Source organism: Dama dama, chromosome X (genome assembly GCF_033118175.1).
Source record: "Dama dama isolate Ldn47 chromosome X, ASM3311817v1, whole genome shotgun sequence".
In the NCBI taxonomy this organism is placed as follows: Eukaryota; Metazoa; Chordata; class Mammalia; order Artiodactyla; family Cervidae; genus Dama; species Dama dama.
In genome coordinates, this window is record NC_083714.1 from 54,409,983 (window position 1) to 54,426,040 (window position 16,058).

The following is a 16,058-nucleotide window of genomic DNA, read 5'->3' on the forward strand; positions in this document are numbered from 1 at the left end:
GAGATCTTTCCAACCCAGGAATGGAGCTGGGGTCTCCTGCATTGCAGGCAGATTCTTTACCAACTGAGCTATCAGGGAAACCCTAAATGGTCAAGAATCTGCCTGCAATGTGGGAGACCTGGGTCCAGTCCTGGGTCAGTAAGATCCCCTGGAAAAGGTTGTGGCAACCCACTCCACTATTCTTGCCTGGAAAATTCCATGGACAGAGGAGCCTGGCAAGCTACAGTTCATGGGATCACAGAGTCGGACACAACTGAGCAACTAACACACAGGCAAAATAGCAGTTTACCAGTTGAACTTACTGGTTAATTTCCCAAGTCTGAATACTTGATTGACTAAGAAAGGGAACTTGATTTTGAACCCCATCCATTTTAGCCAATCCTAGATCCAGCAAATAGATAGGATTGGTGCTACCCTAGAGTTTTTTGCAGAATCTCTCAAGTGAACTTCACACTCCCTGTACCACATGTATCAAAACAGAAATCTCTCAACCTGGAGTTCTCATTTCTTGGTACAGTTGTTATAAAAAGAAAAGAACACCAACACAGCAGCCTACCCAGTGGCCCTTGCACAGCTATGGAACCGTAGCAGCCCTCCAGAATCTTCTTCCTGCGGGTCTACTTATATATCGAATTAGGAAAAGTTCCAGTTGGGCAATTTGAGCAAGCAAAACTCAGGGTCTGTCCTCTGTAGTGTGACATGGTCTGGGTTCTAGGCCACACCGTGGCAGTTACTAACGAGTGACCTCAATTGAGCTAGTTGATTAACCTCTTTGTGCCTCAGTTTCCTTATCTTTACCATGGGATCATAAGAGTGCCTCCCTTTTCAGATTGTTCTAAGAATTAATTTATTGAAATGACTCCAAGAAAGGGCTGAACCCAGTTCCTTAGATTCAGTGCTCAACAAATCTTTCTAATATTATCATCATTGAAATTTATTATTGTTGTTAGTCTATTTTACCAAAAGATAGGAAAAGTGACAGCTCTGCTGAGCTATTGATCAGACCACACCTAGAGCTTGTTCGGTTCTAGGAGGAGTGGATCAAGATGGTGGAATAGAAGGACCTGGAGCTCACCTCCTCCCACACATCCAGGCTAGCCCATGTAAAACTTGTAGGGCAGTGCCTGGAATATTGTAAAAGTGCTTGATACATGGCGGAAGTGTTATTGTTAATTAAGATCATCACTAACTAACCTTCAGAGAATATAACATGCAGACACTGCACGTGTGTTAACTCCATGAAGTCTCATAACCCCCACCACTCTATGAATGATGCATGTCTATGACTTCCCCTTTACAGATAAGAATATGAAGGCACAGAAAGGTTAAGCAGCCTCCCCACAATTACATAGCTAAGAAGTGTTCCATCCGTGAGTCAAGCCCAGGCCAGACCCTCTTTCTCCAGAACCTGCACTCTTAGCCAGTCCACCAAAGAGCTATACTCTCCATAGTGTTGTCAGCATTCACATGTGGCTCTTTAAATTTTGATTATTTAAAAGTAAATTTAATTAAGAATTCAGTTCTTCATTTGGACCTGACACACTTGAAGCGCTCTTGTACGTGTGGCCAGTGGATACCATATGGAAGAGCACATTCTCTTCCTTCTGGGAGGCTGAGAACCATCTCAGCATTCTGTGGGACATGCTGCTTGTTGAACTTCTGGGATTCTATTCCTTACAGAATCTTAGGCTAGAGTTCTAAAACTTCTTGTAGTGTTATCAATAGATGCATTCTTGTAATACAGTGAAATCCCATTTGCATTTGGCCAGGTAGTGTAATGGCAAGTAAGAGGCCAAGAAGTCTGACTCACATTACCCTTTTCCTGGTTTCCCAAAGCATTGCTTCATATTTACAAAGTTGTCTTCTGTCACTTCTCTTTGACATGTAGGGACAGTCACCAGTTTGCTCAAAGATACAGCTTCTTCCACAGGTCTGCCTTGCCCTCTTTGGGCTGTCTGGATGGCATTTAGTACCCTAGCATATTCATCTCACTGTTGACTTAGCTGGCATCTTGACCTCTGAGAGTCTCTAGCACATGCACAAAGTCTCCAGTTCCTCCTGAGCTCTTCTCTGTTCGCCTGTTACATGGTCAGTAAAGAAATGGAGGAGTTCAGGATTTGTTGCCTAAACTTTCAGAATGAGTAAGTCTAAAAATCTACAAGCTCCTAGAAGCCACTGGAATTACAGTAAACAACTATAACCTTGCGAATGCACATGCACCTCTTTCAGACCTCCATGGCAAAGACTGGGGCCAATATCTAATCCACTTAGTAATTGATAAAGCCAGAGCAGTCATCTGCTTCTTGCAGAGCATCCTGAGTATCTATGGGGGTTAGTCATAATCTGAGCTCCTCATACCAAGGCCTATTTGCACTATGGTGAGGTCACAGAATAGCCAACAACATGGAGTTACTCCAGTGTGGATGAAAGACACCCAGCTGCTTCTCTCCATGTGCAGAGAAGGAGCGCTGTTCTCCCAAACACAGCAGATGCTTGGGTTTTAGTCACTCTGTAAATTAAATCCAGGTCTGTACCCACCTTGTCGTTGTGTATCCTGGGTAAACCTATCTCCACTTCCTTGTCTTCTAAACTAAGGACAGGCTCAAATACATGTGTATGTGCACAGTTAGTCCAATAAATATGTTAACAGATGTAATTTCCACAATGTGATTATGTTTTCTGTTCTGCTGATGGGTTTTATTTAACCCAACAGCATTGAAAAGGGATGAGTTGATGTGCTTAAAATGAGAGTCAAGGCTCAGTTTATCATTAATGATCATCCCAAAAAGAAGCTAGTACAGCCTTCACCAGATTATCATTTCCCAAGTGCCTGGGACATAATGCCAAACTCATAAGAGAGTCAAGTTGGTTGGATTTTCCAAATATTTGTTGAACCCTTTGCCTATGTCAGGCACTGTCTGGGCACCAGAGGGATTTAATTTTGATTAAGACTTGGCACAACAAGGATGTTCAGTCAGTCAGAGGTGTTCAGCCATAGGCGCTGGACCAAAAAGTGTTAGTTGCTCAGTCCTGTTTGACATCGTGCGACCCCCATGAACTGTAGCCCACCAGGCTCCTTGTCCATGGGGATTCTCCAGGCAAGATTACCGGAGTGGGTTGCCATTTCCTTCTCCAAAGGAGAGGCAGAATTCTCAGAGTGGCTCTCCAAAGACATGCAGGACCCCTAAGGACCATGAGCACAGAGGGCTGAACGCACGTGGCAGCCTGTCTGGGGAGCTCCGAGGAGATGGGTATGACTGGAGGTTAGAGTACAGGACACATTGGGGTGGGAGACCTGGCTGCCAAGAAGATGGGAGGCCCAGGGACAAAGAACCCTAATAACAGAGCTTACAGGATGTGCTTGGGGCTGTAAGTATCTGCAAGCCATTGGAGAGACCTAGAGACAACCTTTCTCCAGCAGGTTCTCTATCGTGTTCTGTAGCATGGGAGTGGGTATGAGCTCTGTGAAACTGGGCACCAGCATCAGACTCTATTCATCCCAGGGTCTGACTCTATGAAATTTGGAGTCACATGGAACCAGCCAATCCAAGAGGTAGTAATCATTGTCTACCAGTTATGGACTGACCTGCTTTCTGAGATTTTCAATGATTCCTAAGAGAGAGATGGGTTTACCTTATATGTGGAAATCTCTAGGAGTTGAAACATCCCTACCACCTTTTCTTTGGAACCTGGGCCCCCTGCTAACAGGGTGTGGGACAGAGGTTTCTTTGCCAAAGTAAATAAATCAGAGAAGATGCATGAACATCAGCCACAAAGCTCCTTGTCAGTCTCGACTGAATCTCATCTAGTTTATATCTTTCTTTTTTTAACCAAGGATCCCATTGGCCTGCCAAGTGCCTGCTCCCATTCTGCTCCATGTGAATGGGTGGCTGCTGGCCCATTCCAAACTGCTGTTGAAACAGAACTGCCCACACTGCTGGGGCATCTTCTGCTGATGGTAATTTCCATGTGCCATTGGCAGGTTTTTTTCTGCCTGATGAACTACCAAGGTGCTGGGAGCGTATGTACCAGCTGATGAGGGGTCTTGCTTCTTGACCCGTCACTAATATCCTACCAGTCACATGAAGCTACCAAGGACTCCTGAGCAAAAGCTTACAATGCTTCAGTTCCCTACAAATAAACCCCGCTCATTGCTTTCCGACTATGTCATCATCTGGTGGGCAAGGAATGAGACCTCTAGGAATAGTTGCATATCAGGATTGCAAAAACCCCTCCATGGCTATAAAACAGTGTTTTAAATTACCAAGGTGCTCAGTATGCAGGCACAAAGAATAGTCCATTGTAGAGAGTGATGTTTCTGTTCATGTCCCAGGTGACCTTGGTTCAAGGACAAATTGGAGCTTGACTTAGCAAAGTTGCAGGTGGTCAGTGAGGTCGGCTCTGCACTGATGCACCCACCCAAGCGGAGGGGTGCCGGGCCCTTCGTGGTGGGTATATCGTCAGAATGGCAAAGGCATTTTCTCTCCCACATGTACTGAGTTCAGTTGCTAAGCATGTTCCATGTGGTTTTTTGGTTTTGTATTTCTTTGGGGAGAGTAGTGTCATCTCTAAAACTCTCAAAATAGTTCAGTTTTCTTCCTCATCCCATCTTTGTGTGTGTGCTTAGTCACTCAGTCATTTCTGACTCTTTGTGACCCCATGGACTGTAGCCCACCAGTCTCCTCTGCCATGGGGATTCTCCAGGCAAGAATATTGGAGTGAGTTGCCATGCCTTCCTCCAGGAGATCTTCCCAACCCAGGGATCAAACCCAGGTCTCCCACATTGCAGGTGGATTCTTTACCATCTGAGCCTAATTTACAGGGCCCCCTTGTAAAACCTGGCCTGTACTTCTCTTAATGGCACATTTGAACAGTGTCTACTTTTCAGACTTGTTTTCCATATGACAAGCTAATCACACACACACACACACACACACGCACGCACCATGCCAAACTCCATGTAGACTTGAGAACCAGGCAAATCTTTATTTGCATCCTCCTCTGCTACTTACTAGCTGTGTGACTTTGGGCAACTTCGTTAACCTTTCTGGGCCTCTGTGTCCTCATTGTAAAATAAGGACAGTAATCGTTCCTGCCTCACATACAGCTGTTTCAAGAGTTGAGTGAGACTGAGGATCAAAAGCACTTGGCTTAGTGCCTGGTACATAGCAAATGCTTGATCAGTTCAGTGGTGGCAGTCTTTACCATTAATTCAGTTCAGATGAGGCATCCAAACATCTCGTGTCTTGTCATCCATCACAGAGAATTGCCCACTGTAGGTGCTTAGTCATGTTTACTGAGTTGACTCCATCTCTTTAGCTGAGGATCGGGAGATAAATATTTCCCTGTCTACTGGGATGTTTGATAAGACACGGGTGATCAGTCGAAGCTCAGATATGAAAAGCATGCAAATGAAGAGGCTGCTTCACATACAAAGAGCTTCTCCTCAGGGTGGGCTCCCCCTGGTCATCGGGCACCCCGTGGCCAGGTGCTCAGCAGGATGTCAGGGTTCCCTCAGCACCTCCGTGGAGTCTTGAGGCTTCCTCTGACATGGATATCAAGTGTGAGGGTTTTAATGGCCTTTGGCTGAAAGAATGGGGTCAGATGTTCAATTCAGATGAAATCCCCATCTTCTAGAATATTATGAGGTGCCACCCACATGAAAGTCCCTAATCCTCGGGGCCCCGGCAGGGTGAAGTGCCTCAGGGCTGCAGCTCAGGACTGCTGGGAGATTCCTGCCTGGGTGTACACATTACTCAACACATGTACCTACAGACCAGTGTAGAATGGTGTGCTCTGTTCGGGGGGAGAGCATGGGGACGGATTGGGATTGGGCATTGTTGATGAACCAGCTATCTGACCTAGCCTGATGCCCATTTCCAACCAGACAGTGAGTGATGGAGGCAGTCTCCTTAACTGAGACCCACGGATGGGTAGAAAGTGGTCCAGAAAATCCCTGAAATTATATGTAAAATGTTGGTGGGCTGGGAAGGGAGAGACACCAGCATAAGTGCTTTTACTGTGGAGAGAGACTGTAGCTTTTAAGAGACTTCTGAGAGGAGTCTGTGACCCAAGACAATTAAGAGCGCAGAGCTGCTGGGTTTGGTTGACCCAGGCTAGTTGGTGTGTCTAATCAAAGCCCCAGATGACCCCCTTCTAGGCGGTCAGGGCAGTGACAGGAGTAGTCAGAGGCAAGTCGTGGCCACGCTGCTGATAGACTCTTCAATGGTTGTTGTAGACTCATGTAGACAGAGCCTGCAAGCTTGGGGAAGCCAGGCCCCCCCAGGTCAGCCTCGGGCGACAGCCCCCATCCTGCCAGGCCCTGGGGAGTGAGTCCTTCCTGCCCAGCAGCTCCTTTGCTCATGAGCTGGCCCGAGTCACCTCCTCGTACAGTACCTCAGAGGCAGCGCCCTGGGGCGGCTGGGATCCGAAGGCCTGGAGGCAGGTGCCCGCTTCACTACTGCCTAGCTGCGACGCTGTCGGTAAGTCTCTCCCCTCAGCCTCGCTTCCCTCATCTGTCAACTGGGCACAGTCCCCTGCTCAGCCTGCCCGCCTGCCGCACGGTGCTGTTGGAGGGACAGAGGAGGTGACAGCCTAGCCCGTAAAGCTCTGTGCACCTAGGAGAGATGTCCAGAGCTTTCTCTGCTGCATCCCAGTCAGTCTTTGGCAGAGAGACCACCCAAGTCAGCAGAGGGGAACTAAGTGGGCACCGCCCCAGGGACAGTTACTCCCTCCCTGCTGTTGGCCATCCAGCACCCCGGTTCCTTCCCTGCCTGTCTGTCCCTGTGACCAGACTGTGAACTGGAGGGGGACAGGGCCAGCACATTTGGACCTACAAATCTCCCCCCTCCAACCTTGTGCCTGCCTACTCCGTAGCTGCCAGGCACTTGGGAGCTGCCTCTTCAGCCGTCTGCTGTGGGCTCCACACCCCGAGGTGTTATTTGACCCCAACTGGGATTTGTGTGAACCTCACGAAGTGGGAAGTCAGATGGCCCCACTCAAGGAGGGCAGGCAGAAGAAAGCCAAGCCAGGCCTGGCCAAGAGGCCTGTGAGTTTGCATCGTCCTCCAGATTCTGGAAGAAATGGCTTGACTCATCCTAAGGAGTTGCATTAGCGGTCATGACAGCAAGATGGTGTCCGAGAAGACATTGCAGAGACTTGTTTGGCTCATGAACTTGTTGTTCTGGTTCTCTATCAGTGTGTGCAGGACGTCAGCCCTCTCTGCAGAGCAAAGTAGAGAAAAGAGCATTTGCTGAGAGAGAGAGTGATCAGAGGATGCTCATCTAGCTGAAATGACCTCTGGGATTCTGGCCTCTAATGGAGATGCTGCTTCTATCCGCATTGCACTGTTCTCCCGTCGCACAGGCCTCGGCCTGCCGGAACAAGCAGTGCTTTCCATTCAAGGGCTATAGATTTCTCTCTCTCTTTTTTAACCCTTCTCCTATGTAATGTCAGAGTCACAGTGCTCTTCGGCTTGTCCAGCACAAGACTGCCAAGGAAAGAGAATTAGCAAAAAACAAATGGGGACATTGTCCACTTAGGATGTCTCTGAGTTCCACCCTGGTGTTCCATGTCCCCAGAAGGCAAAGAACAACAGATCCAAGTGAGCTGATGTTGAGAACTCTTTTCCCCAGCATGTTATCTCTCTGCAAAACCAACCCTTCCACTCAGCAGTGGAGGGCGGGACAGAATCTTGGCCCTCAGATCCTCACTATTAAGCTATGGAAGTTGGGCCTGCCTTGGGCGGGGCGAGCGGGGAAGGCATGGAGGCACAGGACCTACAGCTCAGCCCAGACTCAGGAAGGCCAGACTTTCTGTGACACAGAGGACGCAGGCCCCCGCCTCAGTGGGAGAAGAGAGGCAAGCTGCAAAGACATTTGTTTCCTCTGCCGCCAGATCACTCACAGCATGGAAGCCTGGCCCTTCCAGGAGAGATGCCTGGAATCAGAAGTCAACTGCAAAGGCAGAAAGTAGAGAGAAGTAAGGCAACCTCCAGCTCTCTGGCAGTCATTTTCAACAGCAGTGATTTTTGTGAAGTTACCAATGGCAGCTTCAGATTGGACCCAACCCAAGGACAGTGCCATCACCGAGGGGAGGTCCCTGACTCCTGCTCCAGGGGCCCCCAGGGGCAAAGAAAGACCCTCAGCTTTCTCCTGTCTTAGCACCCGCATGTTCCCATGTACCCTCGGGCCCAAACCCTGAGCCCAGGTTTCTGCTGTGCCTCCCCTCCCCGTCCCTTCACTCGGTTGTGATTTCCTTTGATTGGTTTACTTGTTGGTTTCTCCCTCCATGGTGAGCTTCCTGAGAGTAGACACACACAGTACCACCCCAGGGCTGGGACAGAGCTCTGCCCATGGTAGACCCACTGGGTCCCGTGGTAGACCCACAAGATGTGTTTGTCAACTGACTGGCACGGGGGTTCAGTGGGCTGCCAGGTAAACCCTCTTTACCAACCCGGGATCCAGCAGTTTGTTTTGGGGACCACAGAGTCAGTGAGGCTGCCCTCCCCATCCCCACACCGGGCAGGGAAGGACACGGAGCCGAGGCCTTCAGAAACGGCAGGTATGCCCTGCCTTGGCCTTGGCTTCTGAGGTTCCCTCAGCACTCACATCTGGAGGCACTCCAGAGAAACTGAGTCACAGGCTCCAAGAGTTAGGAGGGAGAGTTAGGACATCGTGAAGCTGGCCTGCATTCACTGTGGGCATCCCGTGTTGTGTCTGAAGGACACCTGAGGACAGTGTCAGCCTGAGAGCATTCATGCCCTTCAAACAGGGCTTTGGGTGGAAGCATCTTCATGGCCCACAGGTCTGAGAAGTCCCCCTCCAGGGGCGTTGTGGGAGCCCCTAGAACTCAGGTCTCCGTGCAGAATGATGTCTTCTTGACATTCCAAAGGAAAAGTCAGAAGTGTTGGTGAGCCCTTTCCAAATTTGGCTTCCAAAAGCTACCAAAGAAGGTACTTTTCGTAGTGGAGTATTGAACAAAGCAGCCCACACGCTGGAGCTCCTTAACCTTTGAGCCTCTAACACAGAGCTGCGTGTCTTCTGCTACCTGCAGGCTGCTCTGTGCGTGGCGCTCAGGGGCACATCTGCTGGGGAAGAGGCAGGAGAGCCCCAATGCTGGAAAAAGAAACCCCCCCACACACAGCCCTTTTTTCTCCTCCTCCACCCCTCCTTCACCAGCCCCCACTTTGTCCCTTCCCTCCCTCCCTCTCCCTTTCTCTCCCTTCCCCACTTCTCTCCCTAGACTCCATCCCTCATCTGTCAGAGCTATTTGTTTGGAAGCCCTTCCCAGTCAGAACACACTCCTCCTGGGGATCATGGGCCAAGTAATTTCAGGCTGAATCTGCCTGAAGCCCAGGAAGCCAGTGTGGGCATCCATGTGGGAGTCTTGCCAACCCTCTGCCTCTGTCCCATCCCCATCCAATTAACGTGTCTGTGGGCCTTATGAAGGGGTTGAATCTGTCATGAAACCATTCATGGGCTGCAGTGGAGAGAGGGTCCATCAGGTGCCTGCTCAGGGCTCACAAGAGACCCCCACTCGCAGTGGCTGAAAGCTGAGGCCCGCAGGGCGGCCTGGCCTCCTGGGTAGCTATGTGTTGGGTTCTGCTGTGTTGGGAGGCAGTGGGGAGTTCGGGCCAGCCTTGTGCCTGTCTCCCCCACCTATGCCTAGCAGACTCGGATGGAGCACTATGCCTCAAGTGAGCCCCAGAGCTTCATTGGCCTTAGCATGAAGCCTTGAAAAGCAGTTCCAGGACTTCCTGGATCACCATTCTGGCTGAGGCCTCTCTGAGGGTGGCCCCTTGGCCGGATGGATGGAGGAGCCCGGGCCCACGTTCTTTGGGAGACTTCCTTCCTTCCAGGGACAACATGGGGAAGCACACCTAGGCTCCCAGAGGGCCCACCTGCCACTGCCCCCTTGGTGTCACCTATACAGCAATCCCGAGTGCCATGACAACCACCTGCAGTCCTAGGAAAAGCAGTGCTTGGCTGAGCTCCTCTGTAACCATCCTTTAGAGTGTCCGTCACTAAGCAGCCACTTTCAGCCATCACTTCCTCCGGGTCACTGAAAACATTTGTCATTTCCTGTTTTCTCCATGTTCCAATGATCCTAATTGTCAGTGTCAAAAGGCAACAACTGTTTTCTTGGGGCTTATCTTCGGAGCGCACCGGCTGAGAACAAAGGATGGGCCCTCTGTCTGCAAACAAAGGAAGCCGCCTCCTGGGGGCCTGGAGAGAAGCTCTGGCTGCTCTGCCCAGGGGTGGGGGCCAGGCCGGGAGCAGCGGGCTGGCGGTGTCCCCCCATGCCCCAGTGGCATGAAGAGCTTTCTGCCTGACAGCAACACCCCAGGATGGCCAGCATCAGCCCTTCTGTCTGGACTTGGAGTTTCTGTGGCCCCCACCAGACTTTGCCTTCAATTCTGGATGTTCCGGATTGTTCTGCTTCCTTGGATGAACGCTGGCCAACATCCTGCTGTCCCTATAACCCTGGACCCTTCAAGAAGCATTTTCTGTCATCTGGCAGACACTGCCCACTTCCTCCACTCTGACCCCTGCCCCAGCCTCGCCTTCACTCTGGTTTCCCAGGCCCTGGGGGTGTCTTCCTCTCTATCTCCTTCCCTTTGGACTCTTGGGCCCATCGTCATCATTCCCTGCTTTTTCTTGCGTTGCCCTCTGTAGCCACCACCTGCCCCTCTCCCACCCTGTACAACTCTGTCATTTGGTGAACCTAATGGAGCATTCAGTGGGGATGGAGTTAGAGTTGGTGTAGACAGAATTAGAGCTGGTGTAGACAGAGGGCCCAGGAGCCGGTCCTGGAAGCAGCAGGCTAGAGAGATGGAAGCACTGGACCTGCAGTTAGGAGACACTGCACTTAGCCAGCCATATTGCCTGGAGCATGTCACTGACCCTCTGTGAGCCTCAGCTGTCACATCAGTAAGCTGGGGCCATAGATCTTCTGCCCAGGTCTCCTGGCTCAGTAGGAGGGTGACTGGGCAGACCAGAGGTGAGAGCTGCCTTCAGAAATGCCTGCCTACCCTAAGCATCTCAGGCAGAGCCCAGCACCCCCCACCCCCCATCTCCCCCACTTCCCAGCGGCATGGCCTTGGCGTTAATACGACCCCTATGATCCTCGGGTCCTGCCCGCCCCCAACAGCATGCTTTAGCAGGAAGAGGGCCGCCCCAGGGGAAGGGAGGCAAGTGCTTGGACAGGAAGCAAGCTAAGGGCAGGATGCTGAAATCACTCACCGTGTAGTCCGCCCACTACCACATGTTTGTGTTCGTTCTCTGGCTTGGCAGGAACTGAGGCCGGGAACTGCCGCCAGACCTGGGAGCCAGGCACTCTCCCAAGCGCCGGCCCTCTGCCTCAATCCCTTCCCACGCCAGCCATCCAAGAGCGGAGAAGCAGGCCACTCAGGCAGCCTGTGTTGTCCGGTCAAGTCTTCTGGCATCTGCTGGGGTGTGGTGGACACAGTTCCGAAGTAAACTCAGGGAGATGTGCTCCCTGATGGGGCTGCCTTGAATGTTGGCATATGGAGGATCAGAAAAGGGGAGAGAAATAGCAGCGGGTGAGCAATGGACTGCAAGTCATACCCAGGGCCCAGCCACAGCTTGGCACCAAAGGGCTGAGGGTCTTGGGGCAAGTTATGCCTTCTGCAGGCCCTCAGCTGGCTCTTTGGTGGCAGGCCTCTCTAGGAGCTTCCATACTTGGGGCTGGGACTGCAGCCCTGAAGCTTGGCTCCTCTCTGTGCCCACCCAGCTTGGAGATGGAGATCGGAAGCCCGTTCCCATCACCCATGCTGCAGCCCATCAGGAAAGCGAAGGGAAGCTGGGAATGAGTGACTACTCCGGGTGTTGATCAATGCATCCATCTGACCAAGTGATCACCCCTGCTCTTCATGCCGGGACCGCCCAGAATGAGCCTTGGCCCTTTTCCCCATGACAGCCCAGGCACCCACCACCACATAGCCCAGAGGCTGCTCTGCCCCACCCCTGACATCCCCAGTTGGTTCAGCCATTCTTTGCCCACGTGCTTGGGAGCCCAAGCCCCATTGCTTAGTATCCTCTGGGTGCGGCCAGTTTGGGTCTCCCTGAGAGTGGCTTGCCCAAGTTCTTGTCAGCACTGCAGACATGGTCTGGCCAAGGCAGAGGAGTGTAGGACTGTCACCTCCCTCCTTCTACATACTCTGCTTCTGTTAATGCAGCCTAATGTCACATTTGCTCCTTTGGTGACTGCATCTCACTGCTGCCCCATCCTGAGCAGAAGGACATCGAGAATGCCTAAACCTTTTCTCTCCGTGCTCTTGCTGTTTAGCTCTGTGTCTCTGCCCCATCCTATGCTGCTGCAATTGGTTTTTAACTCAGGTGCCGAATCCTACTTGTATCCATACCCGTGGAGTTTTGCTTGGGAGGGTGGGGCATGCATGCGAGTGTGTGTTGGTGTGTTCACTCATGCTTTCTGCTACACCAAAGCCACGTCCTGAGTCCCCACACAGTGACACCAAGGCTAGAACAACTTGGTAGCCCGAATCTAACACTTCTTTTTTCATCTTCTACTTAGCGAGAGAAGCAGAGATCAGGTCTTATGGCAATGACCCCTGAACAGCGCAGTTCACGTATCACCCAACGGATGAGTCAATTTCAAGGTAAACAGTTAAAAGTCCATGTTCTCAAAGGGGTGAGCAGTGGAGACTGTGTGAGGTTGGGGGAGAATTCCCTCCAGCATAAACTGTTACTGAGATGATTCTGGAAAGCATTGATGAAAAGAGAGTAGGTCTGTGAGGCACTTCCATGGCACCCTGGTTGAATCTGTCATGTGGAAGGCGTAAGTAGAGTCCCAATTGAAGGCTCAGTCTTAATGACTCTGAAATCACTGTTTGATTGAAGAGATTGACTCAACCATGTAATCAACATTGATTGGCTGAAGATACAGATGTTAGCCAAACACTACAAGTGATCTCTGCCAAACTAGCTCAGGAGACGTGTTAAGCACTCATCCCCAGCCAGTAGTGACATTGGGCCAGGATGGGTATTCTTACCCAGGGCTCGGAGGAGGCTGCTTGCCTTCCAACGGGTGTTCAGCATCTTCATTGTAGCCTGGCGGAACCATAGCACCATCACTCCTCCATTCTCTTGCAAAACTCCCTTTTCCTTCGGGCCTGATACCAGCTGAATGCCCCCACCTGTTCAGGCTGGAGTGGCATGTCAGGTGTGCCTTAGCTGCAGGGACCAGGCAGACAAGTTCTAGGCCAGTGTCAAGAGGTGGACATCCTTCAGAGGGTGGGTGGTACCAGGCCTGTGTATGGATTGTATGGGGTTTATAAAAGCAGGCCCAGACCCCATTCTTGGAGCTTAAAATCTATGGGCATTTTCAGTCCAACGTGATCTACTCTTGGGTGGAGGGGAGCTATGAGCACAGACCCGGAGGGGTCTAGGAGGACTTCCCCCAAGAACTGCAATCCAGGCTGAGGGTGGAGGAACAAGGGGAGAGGAGGATGCTCAGTAGGAGCCAAGGGCAGGAGATGAGAGGTCAGTGCTGGGCCAGTGGCTGCCCGCTGGCCACTGCAGCCCAAGTGGAAGACACCTTTGGAACTGACCCCCACTTCTCTCTTTCGGTAGCCATCCAAGGTCAAGTCATCTCCAAGTGTAGCCGGACCAAGGCAAGCTCCCTACCCAGCCAGCGCATGACACCACCCAGAGCTGGGCTCCTTCATAGCAGTCTGAGTACAGGAATGGCCTCACCCATCAGGCAGCAGAGCCAGGAGACCATGCGCATGTTCTCACCAACCCCCCGCGGGCAGCAGGGGATTTTCAGCTTCAGCCCCCAGTTTCCCACACCTCCACAATTGGGCCACAACCCCCCGGGCAGCCTTGGCTCCATCTACCAGCACATGGGGATGCCCAATGCTGCTCCTGCAGGAGTGCCCCTGCCTAGATTCTGTCCCAGCCCCCAGGGCAGCCAGGCCCTGGGTCCTCACCAGCTCAGACAGCCCCATATATCAGGAATGTCCACCGTGCTCCACAGCACTGCCTGGGTGGTGACAGCAACATCTCTGCACACCCCAGTCTTGAGGGAGCCACCCCCGAGCCAAGCAGCTCATGGCATGCAGCAGCATTATGATACCCGCGCCATCTTTACCAAGACCCTTGTGACAACCTCCCTGGAAGCCCCAGTGTTTCCCTTGCAGCAGGCAGTTGTGTCCCCTAGTCAGGTGGCCCCAGAAGGCAGACCTAGCCGGCAGGCGGGTGCTGCCCCCGCCAAGCCCAGCTCCAGCCGGCTGGGCAAACAGAGTGTCAGAAAGAGCCCAGTGCAGGGCCCCGTGCCCACACCACATGCCACCAAGTCCCTCCAGCAGGGTATGGTCAGCTTCGGGCCTGAGAGTCCCATCCAGGCCATTGAGCCACCAAGCTCTGTGGCTGCTGCTGCTGCCACCTCCATTGTGGCTGCCGGCCAGTCTCAGGCCAGTCCCTGTGACAGAACAGGGAACCCCTCTGAGTCGTTGTCCCAGTCCCTACTGGACGATCTTATTTCACTCCCTGAATGTTCTGGAGTGGATTTCATCGACGCTTTCATGGATTCCACCGAGAGCCCAGATGAAGACTGGATGGGCAACCTGAGGCTGATCAGTGGCACTGTAGAAGACCAGGCTGCTGACGAGGGTGCTGAGGCCCAGAGTGCAGGTGATGTCCCCAAGAATGCTGACAAGCTTTAAATACCCTAGAAACCTCCACGTGGCCATCACCCTGGGGAGTGGTGTGAGTCCATAGCAAATTTACCACTGGCCCCACATAGCCACATGCTTATTGCCTCATTACAATTTGAGGGGCGGAAGCCCACACCCATCCCTCTCTCTACCTGTGACAAAATGGAAATCTGGTGATTTTTTTCAAGCTACCTGTACATATCTGAAAATTTTGTACATGGTTTTCCTAAACGTTCATGACAGAAGTGTTTATACCGCGTTTTGTGAGTTTGTAATTAAGACAACGGCTTTCGTTTCAGCAGAGTTGTGTTTATTATGTCATTGTCCGTGTGTATTCTACATTGTTCAAATACGCAGACTGTGTTGTTCACTCCAGCCATACCTTATCAAACCAGGTGGCTGAGTTGCTTATGCTTTTGATGCAGTGGTGGATGTGACCAAGAGGTGTTGTGCAAACTGACAAATGCCAAATAGAAACTCACTTGGCCATCTATTTCCATTTCCACTAAAACTTCTATTGCCCAGTGTGATTCTTAATGTCTTTTGCAAACCTTGCAGCATCTTCTAGCTCTTTCCTGATGAGCCTGTTACAGCACAAGCCGTTTTATCATTAAGTAGCCTGCAGAGGAATTATTTGCCAGGAGGTAGAGAGTTCTGGAGATTTGAGAGAAGCAAAGAGAGAGTTTGTGAGCTGGGCATCTCTGAGGGTTCTACCCGTTATCACTCAGACAGTTTGCACTACTCTAACGGGCACCTTGCAGGGTGGAGGCAAGATGCTCCTGCTTTAAGCCCTTTCAGTATTTGTTCTGATGTAAAGCTCTGTGGTCTGGGGGGAAAGTGAGTCTGTAAACATGAATAGTTGATTTGGGTTTTGTCACTGATGTTTTCTACTTGCAGTTATCATCATGTATGTTTAAGTGTCTGTTACAGGAAACCCACACCCACTGTCCTGTAAACTTTTGTCAGTGTCCAGACTCTGTGTAATGACATTTTAATTGCCACCTGGTATTTTGCCTCTGCATTTGAAATCTGGCATCTGTTTCAAGCAAGTGTGTTTTTTTCCTTCGTTCTGTAATAAACAAGAGAAAAGTACCTCTGTGTTTTCATTTTCCCAGGGAGCATTCAGAGTCTACAAACCCGTGTCAGTTAAGCCTGCTGGTGTCTTTGGTTCTTTCTGATGGTGCTCCCTGTCTTGGGATGCTTGGGATGCACTGAGAGGAGAGGTGCAAGAAGTTTGTGTAGCCTGCACTGCGATCCTTTCACATCACAGCACAGAAGCACATCATTTATGGTGTAGGCCTCTTAAGATGACTGACTGCACTGGGGGCTGGGGGCAGGGGGCAGGGGGAGGCTTGCGTTG

General features: G+C 51.3%; 1 protein-coding gene across 3 annotated transcripts in view; it reads left to right on the top strand.

The window, feature by feature from the left end:
* The window catches only part of MAMLD1 (mastermind like domain containing 1), a 54,740-nt gene extending 38,950 nt beyond the window's left edge, over positions 1-15,790 (top strand). For 2 of the 3 annotated variants that reach the window (XM_061136411.1, XM_061136412.1), the window contains 3 exons: positions 6,239-6,482; positions 12,556-12,640; positions 13,614-13,741. In XM_061136411.1, coding sequence (XP_060992394.1) covers positions 6,239-6,482; positions 12,556-12,596 — 285 coding nt within the window. In that variant the 3' untranslated portion in view covers positions 12,597-12,640; positions 13,614-13,741. Of the gene's footprint in view, positions 1-6,238; positions 6,483-12,555; positions 12,641-13,613 lie in introns of all 3 variants that reach the window. The other variant, XM_061136409.1, reaches the window with a different exon arrangement.
* The last annotated feature ends 268 nt before the right edge of the window (positions 15,791-16,058 follow it).